Genomic DNA, 9,669 nt, shown 5'->3' with positions numbered 1-9,669 from the left:
AATATTATTAGGTATGTGTGAACAAAGCCCCACGTAAAAAGTGAAAAAGAAATATAAGTTACTTATAATGAGTTGGATACTCTTGGTGGTGTGAGGCTTTTTGGGAAAAACCGTGAGAGTTTGGCCCTAAGTGGACAATATCACACTATGTCGAGAGTACGTTTGAGTCGTTTTAACCCGACAACTGATATCAGATGTTCAAGACATGTTCATTTAGGTGAGTTTAGTTTTAGCAGTAACCTATTTGACGTTAATCATAATTTTTGTCCGAAAAATTTAACCAGAGAAAATTATTCACATAAATATGTCACTTAAAAACTAACTCTAGCTACTTAGCAAAATCAGTCAAATTATACTTAACATCTTCATCATTAATGAATAAAACTTAATTTCTTTAATTAATTAATTCATCTAGCATGTATAATTATTTTTTACACTTTAACGAATAAAACTTATTTAAGTAGTTATATCAAATAGAAGTACACGTTTATTCTTAAATAAAACGACAATGGACTTTGTTTAGAAGAATTTATGAAAATTGACTACGAAATTGGTCGATAGTAAAGTACATAGTATTATAGTTTGGTGAGAGAAAAATGTTGAAGTTAAACTCAACTAAAAGCCTAATAAAACAAAGCTCAACAAAAAAATTTATAACTCCCACATGTCATTGAAATTATGTTTATATATGTGTGTTAGGGGGAGGGGGGAGATTGAAAAATATTATTGCAATATAAATTAGTAATTGATTACACGTAAAGTGCACATATTATACAATAATAAAAATAGATAAAATATAGCTTATGAAACTTGGGTTTGAAGAATTTATTTAAAAAATAAAAACTATGGAATTGGTTGGTAGTAGTAAAATACTTCACAATTTCGCATAGTATTTGGTGGACGAAAGTGTTAAGAAGTTGGACCAACCGGACATCAAATTAAAGAAAGTTCGACCCAAACACCAAACAAGCCTCGCTCCCACTGTATCAACCAGATCCAACCCGCCGTTAAATTATCGCCCGGCGGTGATCGTTCTAACGTCGGGAAATGAAACGTGGCAGCAAATTCTCCTTCCACGTCATCGTCGTGATAGCCGCCATTGCATTCATCTACTTCTCAACGGTGTTCGTCTTCATTGATCAGTGGTTTGGGCTTTGGTCCTCCCCCGGTATGCTTAACGCCGTCTTCTTCACCGTTGTAGCTGCTATGTGCATTTCCAATTATGCCCTTGCTATTTACACGGATCCGGGTCACGTTCCCAGCTCATTTGTACCCGACATTGAAGACCCTGAGCACATCGTTCATGAGATCAAGCGCAAGGTTTTTTTCATTTCTTTCAGTTTTATTTTTATTTTCTGTTTAGACTTATTAGCTTTTATTTTCCAGTCCTGCCACTTTCTTAATTCTCATCTCATTCTATATATACTTGTATTAATAACATCAATTTGTATCTCTGTTCAGTGAAAAATGAAACCTTAAGAAATTATTTTGTAGTGTTTGGTTGGATTAGGGAAAAAGAGTAGGATAGTTCTGGTAAGGATCTAAGTTATATATACAGACAGTGTTAATTTATCGGATTATAGTAGGTTATGATTTATTCTAGGTTACCAATCAATACTTATTATATGATGTTACCTGCAATTACATGTTAATGACCTGATTATGCAAATATTTTTACACCATCAAAGTAAAGAACTTAATAAAAAAAGTTAGTATTGGCTATAAGATACTATAGTTTAGTGATGCCCATTCCAAAAAAAACATACTAATACTTATTGTGTAGTGGTATTTTCAATTATTAAAGAAATGTTTAGTGTTGAAGTCATTTTTACTGATTTATGAAATGAAAATGACTACAGGATGATAATTTACATGCCAGACTACTGACTAGTGACTACTAGAGCCTTTTTTGGATTTAGTGACTACTACTTCTTTGAGTCGTAAATCTGATGTGGTACTTCCTTCCTTACCTATATTAAAAATGCACAGGCCTTATCTGCATGGAAGTCTCCTTTCAATAATTGGAAAACTTGGGGAAAAACTAGCATTGTCCAAAAATCTTGCTATAGTGGATAACGTATGATTTCTGTAGCATATGCTAAGTAAAGGAGAGATCTTTGGTGTGCTAGTTTGGGTCTTCGCTGTGCTTGTTGCCAAAATTTAAGGTTGGGGAGATTAATTCCCCATGTATTAAGGAGCTTAGTTATTGAGCCTGGGACGGAAATATAACTGGCAAATACACAGAGTTAGAGGTTACTACGAGAAGCAGCACACACTAGTAGGAAAGATCTTTTTGGATGAAGTCTAAGATAGATTCTGCCTTAATACAGTTTCTTGTTACACCAAAGAACTAGCAAAACTATACTATTTTATCTTCTTGACTGAGTTAATCCTCCTCAAAACATCTCATATTCAGGGGCTACCTAAAAGCAAGTAGGATCTTTCTGGTGAAGTATGAAAACTGAAACAAATATATGTTGTCTGATGTGTAGATTGAAGTCTTAGTTTTACTTACATTCTATATCTACTATAATAGAATATACAGTATCTAAATCAGTTTGTGGATATAGTTTCGCCGAAGGGAATTCCCCTAACGAGGCTAATCTTGATCTATCCAAGTGGTATGTAGTTGATTATTAATTGCAAAGATGTGACGTACACTTTAAACATCCCACAATTGACCGTAGTTTTGTGTTGTTGTCCTTTCTGGTTGATTTTCAAAGTTCTTTATATGCACTGAGACGTGAACAAAATTACAAACAATATCTTCTTTGCTCCAAATATTAGCAAAGAATGAACTTCCGATAATTTCAAGGACCATTCTAGTTCTTCCATTTCGGATTAACCATTGCAAGTTTGTGTTCCATCTCTGTCGATGCTGAATATCTAGCTGGCTGACTGCATTTTAAAACACAGAGCATAGTCTATTAGTCTAAGACCGAACAATGCTCTATGGGTGTGGCCTGTGCATACTTCAAGTAGTGCTTGTGTTTTGGATATGCTAATAACTAATCATATTTTAATCATGATTAGCAAGAAAAGTAGTTGATTGATGCTCTAACAAATGATAGTTTTGTTAATTGTTCCATTTTCAGTGAAATTTTAAGGACCTGATAGTTATTCAACATTTCTAACATCTGGTAATCAATTAATCTTTTACAAGATCCCTACAATAATGTTATCAGAATATTAAACTATTTGCATAACCAAAAATAGTATTGCTAAATTACATATTTTGTTAACTGAGATTGATATTCTGCTTGAAAATTTTGCTTTAAAACAAAAGGTTGGAATGAAGCTCTCATTTGTGGCTCTGAAGTAATATTCTTTACTTGATAATATCAAGTTTGATTTCGAACTTTGTGGATGTAATTTCTCTCTGTGAACTAATCTGCAGGGTGGCGATTTGAGATACTGCCAAAAGTGTTCCCTTCATAAGCCTCCACGTGCTCATCATTGTCGTATATGTAATAGATGTGTACTACGAATGGTATGCGTAGTCTATGTTTCATTTATGTCTTTTCTTGAGATGTACTGGCTATTGAGTTAAAAGTGTTTCATGTTGAATATAAGGATCATCACTGCGTGTGGATGAATAATTGTGTGGGCCACGCGAACTACAAGATCTTCTTCATCTTTGTTATGTATGCTGCTGTTGCTTGCATATATTCCCTGGTAAGTTGGCATTTTGGCGCTCTTTATACGGTATATGATCTTGGGATGCTATGGTTGTCTTTTGTTTCTTACATACATTCTATCTTCTGTTGTTGCTGACATCTATTAATTCATTGCTTGTTATTATGTACATATGGCTGATCAGGCATAAATTGAAGATCTAGACACCTTTGTTTTCTCCCCCAACCTTTAACAAGCTTATTGTCATTTCTTCAGGTTTTGCTTGTTGGTAGCATAACTTTAGAGTCTCCAAAGGATGACGAGGAAAGTGAAGGCTCTTACAGAGTTGTATATGTAATTTCCCATGAATGATTTTTATTTCTTTAGTGATCTTCGTTTCCTCAATTTGATCAAGTTTTATCCCTGTTAATAGATCATTTCGGGGCTTATACTAGTCCCTCTAAGTTTGGCACTGAGCTTTTTTCTGGGTTGGCATTTTTACCTGATTTTGCAAAATAAGACAACAATTGAGGTATGTTAACTACATAGATTAGTCAATTCTTAACAGTGGCATGTTATATTTACATGTATTAATAAGGTTATTCACACTCTGCAGTACCAAGAAGGCGTGAGAGCTATGTGTGTTGCTGAAAAGGGAGGTTATGTCTATTCACATCCGTATGATCTTGGTGCATATGAGAATTTGATATCAGTAAGAGATCATTCCTCTTTCTTTGTTTCTTTCCGCACGGTTCTTCTCTCTTCTCTCATGATAACCTTCAACTTTCCCTTTTTATCGTTAATATCAATCTTTCTTGTTTTGCTATAGAATATCAGTTGAGGTATACGTACTTTATTGCCTTGATATTTAACTTCTATCAAATTTGTTTTCCTCGGCAATTCAGGTTCTAGGTCCAAATGTCCTTTGCTGGCCATTCCCCTCCACAAGACATATTGGTTCTGGCCTTCGTTTCCGGACAGGATTTGATAACGTACCTGGGGCGGCAGCATCAAAATGAATGTTTCTGAAACATCCTGGGACAGTCGTTGAAGTGTTTAATTGCCAGAGGAGCATGGGGGAGCTGTGCAAGTCTAGCTTTACCTTGTAAAGTAGCTCTACTCTTCGTGTAAAGGAGCTAAGAAGAGCCAGGTTACGGATTGCTGAAAGATACAACACAGAAGCGGTTTTCAAGTTTTGTTTTCTGTTGATTCTGAGAGATCTTCGGTCCCCCATTGGCAGTCATACTGTAGTTGAAGGTAACGAGAGAACTGAAGCAATTGCACATAGGATACTGACATTTGTTCATAGTATGGGTTATAGTGCTCACTTAGTCGTGTACAAGACGAAGCTCTTTCTGAGTTAACTTAGAGCAATCTTATGTAGCTCAATTGTTGTAATACATGCAACTACGGCTAAGGTTAACAATTTTTTGAGCAATATCGTAGGACGGATTTTGTTTTCTTTTCCAGCATAATTAGGAATGGCATTGTGCCACTGATGAATAAAATCATAATTTCATCGGGATATATTTTCATTGAAAATAATTTGTAGTACCAGAGGCGAATCAAGGATTTAAATTTAATGGGTTCAGCTTTTAAGATTTTAAGCATTGCACTCATTGTACTGTTAAAATTATGAGTTCAAATTTAATATTTGTTGAAATTTTAGTAGGTTTTTACATACAAAATCATAGTTCGTGTAAAAAATTATAAGTTTAGTTGAACCCGTAGCAAAAGGCTACATTCGCCCCGGGGTAATACATGGGATATAAGCTATTTCACCTTTTGCTCGTGGGTTTTCCTCTCTTGTGGAGATTGAAAACAGTAACTATAGAAAGAAATTTTGATTATTGTAGCAAGCACAAGGATTAAAAGGAGAGGAAACTTAGAGAAGTAAGATGGCCTTGTAGTTACACAAGTTTGAATGAGAAAAGGTTAAGTCCAATAGCAGCTTGGGAGAAACTTTTACTATGATTTAAAAACAAAAAACAAAGTGAATATGCGTAAATAATTCGTTACTTTAACATTTATTAATCACAAACAGGAAATAAGAGTTTCTCTGGGAGCAGCAATTAATTTTCAAAAGCACAAGTCCCCTTTGTGTTCCTTTAATAAGCTCCGTTTGAAGTTTGAACATAGATATTTTATTTTAACTTTTTTTTTCGAAAAAAGAAAGAAATATTATTTGTTCATGGAACTTAATTAGTTTTTGAAGAAATTTTTTTTTGATTATTTTTTTCAAATTTCAAAAATGGCTTGGGCTAGTTTTTGGATGAAAATTTTCTTTCACTTATAAAACTTTAATTTTTTCCAAGTAAAATGCATGTCCAAATATAACTTCAACTTTCAAAAATTATTTTTCAAACAAGATTCTTTTTTTTTTTAAGTTTCAACCAAATCTATATCCAAACCTAGCTTAATTTGAATTTTTGTCTAATAAATTGATTTTTCTATGAAAAGATTTTTATGTTTGGCATCAGAGCCAGCGGAGTCTAGTCCCTTGAAGTCAACGGGCTGACTAAGCTAAACTTGTACTATGAAATACACCCTTGTGGTTAGTCCTTCTACGGATACTACGTATAGCTCCACGTATAGTAGGAGCTAAATTTAGTGCACTAGGCTGCCTTTTTATAGTTCACTTAAAAATTTATACATTATCAGCTCACACTTAATAACGAATCAATCTAATTTTCAAGATTATATTATTGGCGAAATACATAGTTTACTCATCCAACTTACACTCAAATCCCTGTTACACATCTTTTGACAACGGGTATAACTTTACACACCAAGCCTTTCAAATGTGTGTCAGTTACACACTACTTTTGACCAGCCTCTAGGACGTGTGAAATACGACCAATGCGGCACATGAAAAGTTATTTTCTGCCTCACCTGACAACTTACAACGGCTAATTACTGGAATTGGGCCCATTTTTCTTAACCCTAACGCCCAATTCTTCATCTCCTTCTTATTAAAAGCAATCATTTTCATCTTCTTCATATTAAAAGGAGGCAAACCAATTTCAGAAAAATCCAACCCTCATCTTCACCTTCCACATCTAATATTTTGAAGCTGGTTATATTTGTTCAATTAAAGTGCAATACATTATTATTCTTCTGTCAATTCTCGTATTAGAGTTCATATTGAATGGAGAATTCGGGTCCATTTTGTCGATGTGGAGATGATGTTGAACTAGTAATTTCATGGAGCACAGACAATCCTGGTCGTTGATTCTATGGCTGTAAAAATTACAAGGTAACCTTAGATTGTTATAATCGTTATTTTAAGATTTTATAAGCTTCATCTCAAATTGTTTATGGATTTGCAGAAAGATAAGAAAACTGGTTGTAAGTATTTCGCATGGTTTGACCCCCCGACTCATGAACACTTGAAGCCGGTGATTTTGGGTCTGCTTAAGAAGAAGAATCAGCTTGAAGGGCATTTGCAGGAATCCAGAAAACAGAGGAACTGGAGGAGAATTTTTTTTTCCTGATTTTAGGATTAATCTTCATTAAGGCCATTGTATTTGGTAGTTCTCAGCACTGCTATATAGTATAATGATATTCCCATGCATTGGGTCTTCATGTATTTGGCTCATTGAAGTTGTTGTCTATGAGGGTCACTCCCTATTTTATTAGAGATGTATTCAAGCTCTTGTGTTATATGCCTATTTAGGTAATTGAAGATTGTTAGTCTTATCTTGTGTTATGTACTTATTTAGCTTTGGTAACCAAACATGGGTAATGCAAACTTTGTGTAACCAAAGGAAAGCAGTATAAAAAAAAGACCTAAATATATTTCATTCCACAAAATAGGTGCTCGTTAGTAGACACCAAAACTGATTAGCAACAATTTACAAAATATAGCACTTGGTTGACCATAGCAACACTTTACAAAACATAGCACTTTACTTGGTTGTCCATAGCAACACTTTACAAAACATAACACATTATTATCCATAGCAATATTTAACAAAACATAAAGCTTAAGCAACAATCAAAGTCTTCATTTCTTTTTCTGCTTCTTCGTTGGTTGAGATGATGAACTAGCTTGACTAAGATTGTGTTGTGATGCTGCATTTCTTTGAAGTTGTCTTTGGCTTATGGCTTTTTTGCCCATCTACCTCAAGCTGCACTTCTTGGTTGGTAAGAACATTCCTCTGTTGAAGCTGTAGATCTCTTAGTCTTAGTTCCGATGCTAATGACCCTTGGATTTTGTCCTCCACTCTGCCAAAGTAAAGTATACTTAGTTACAACATTACATTTAATAGAAAGAAGATACACTAATAATACCTTTAGTTAGTTCACTTACAGTAAAAGAAGTGAACCCATTCCTTGCTTGAAACAACCCAAAACCACTGCCTCTACCTCTTCCAACCCTTCTACCTGTTGCAGAAACACCTCTGCCTCTTGCTGATTGTGAACTAGATGTTGTAGTAGTACTAGTTCCTCTTGCTCTTCCTCTTCCTCTACCATTTCCAGCAGTAGCATTTCTAGCAGCAACAGATTTTTTACTGGGGCATCCCCTCTTGTTGTGTCCACACACACCACAAAGGGAACAAGTCATCTCCATACCTCTCCTTGAAAGCTTCCCAGATTTTGGATGTTCAGTTTCTTCTCTTTTCCTATTTTTTTTTGGTCCGCCAGGCATGTTTCTAATAGGGGGAGGTTCAATAAGGGGTGGCCTGAAGATGACCATTGTTTCATACATGGCACAGGCTGGATAAAGGTTGAATAAGCCTTCAAGTAAGTGGACTTACGATAGCAATGTGCAATGTGGTGAATAGGTTCCATGTCCTTGAAATGCATGCTAGCAATTGATTTTCTTGGCAGTGGGATCAAAGATCAATCTCTTTTTTTTCTTTTTTTCCTCCATTTTCTTTTTATGTTCTTCACCATCTTCACCTTCTACATCTGATGCAAAGCTTTCAGCATCTGAAGAACCAAAGTATGGCTCATCAGTCCCAATTAGACCTCCATACCTATTTTGCTTACTACATGTACGCAGCTCATCAAACCCAATGTCTACACCTGCTTTATCTATGTTTATATCACCTCTCCCTTTAGGCTTTTCACTTCTTTTTCTCCTGTTTCTCTTCACCTTCTCTCTACCTTCACCCAACTCCTCATGGATATCAGATTGAAGGTCATTCTCATCAGGAACATTTAAGTGAACATCATCAGAACTATCAGAAGTCCAGTCTATGTCTACTTCTCCTTCATTCCTAGCATCATCAGAAGTAGAAAAGTTGTAAGCAGCAGCATCAGAAGCATCTCCATCATCAGAAGCATCTCCATCATCAGAAGCACTTCCATCTTAGAAGCACTTCCATCATCAGAAGGATTTCCATCAGAAGCAGCAGAACTATCTGAAGTGTAGTGCATGTCATCAGCATCTTCATCATCTACCTCTTCAACCTCTTGGACCTCTATAGGCCTTTTTCCAGAAGCCTTACTACAACTCACACTTTCCCTATTTTCAACGGGGTCATGCACTGATAAAGGGGCAGCATGAGTCATATATATTTTTAGTGTATCCCCATCCTCTAACTGATTGCAAATGTCTAAAATATCCTTATCAGTCAATACATTTATCAGCTTGTCAATCCTATCCATCAGGCATATATATAGCTCAACCACGTTAGTTAGGCCCATCTCCCTAGTGTAATCCATAAGCTCAAAGAAGGAAATCCTATCTACATCCACGTCTAAAGTCAAGGTTTGACTGCCCCCACATATCTACTAAAAGGACCAATAATTAACTCAGCCCCCGTGATATCACTTTAAAGTAACAATTTTAAAAGACATTGTCTTTGAAAGAAGCAGACAACAGGTTTCAATTTCACATGCAAACAAACAATAAAGAAATCAAAATGGACAATAAAGAAAGATATAACAGAATAAAGAAAGAAAAAGACAATACGAGCTCAAAAGACAAAGGTTTCAGTAGACAATGACAAGAGATTCCCTATAAAGATGTATTAAACCCTAAAAATACTCATGACGAAATACCCAAATAAACCCTAACTATTTCGACTCACCCATCTAAATCAA

The 9,669-nt window shown here is 35.2% G+C and overlaps 1 protein-coding gene across 1 annotated transcript; it reads left to right on the top strand.

Annotated features, from left to right (window-relative positions):
* Window positions 1-895: 895 nt before the first annotated feature.
* LOC104231105 (probable protein S-acyltransferase 16) lies at window positions 896-5,216 on the top strand. Its single transcript, XM_009784042.2, has 7 exons — window positions 896-1,320; window positions 3,398-3,490; window positions 3,574-3,675; window positions 3,892-3,969; window positions 4,049-4,147; window positions 4,232-4,327; window positions 4,521-5,216. The coding sequence occupies exons 1-7, from the start codon at window positions 1,048-1,050 to the stop codon at window positions 4,632-4,634; spliced, it is 855 nt and encodes a 284-aa protein (XP_009782344.1). The 5' UTR covers window positions 896-1,047; the 3' UTR covers window positions 4,635-5,216.
* Window positions 5,217-9,669: the final 4,453 nt, after the last annotated feature.

The sequence above is a fragment of the Nicotiana sylvestris genome, chromosome 12 (assembly GCF_000393655.2).
Source record: "Nicotiana sylvestris chromosome 12, ASM39365v2, whole genome shotgun sequence".
Taxonomy (NCBI): domain Eukaryota; kingdom Viridiplantae; phylum Streptophyta; class Magnoliopsida; order Solanales; family Solanaceae; genus Nicotiana; species Nicotiana sylvestris.
Note: the sequence above shows the minus strand (reverse complement) of the source record. Positions and strands in the feature narration are given on the sequence as shown.

What these genes read in the sequence shown, in the direction of transcription:
- LOC104231105 (XM_009784042.2), top strand. Translation starts at nt 1,048, where the DNA reads ATGAAACGTGGCAGCAAATTCTCCTTCCACGTCATCGTCGTGATAGCC. An exon ending in TTGCTTGCATATATTCCCTG is followed by an intron (nt 3,676 to 3,891) that starts GTAAGTTGGCAT and finishes TCATTTCTTCAG; the next exon opens with GTTTTGCTTGTTGGTAGCAT. An exon ending in AAAATAAGACAACAATTGAG is followed by an intron (nt 4,148 to 4,231) that starts GTATGTTAACTA and finishes CACACTCTGCAG; the next exon opens with TACCAAGAAGGCGTGAGAGC.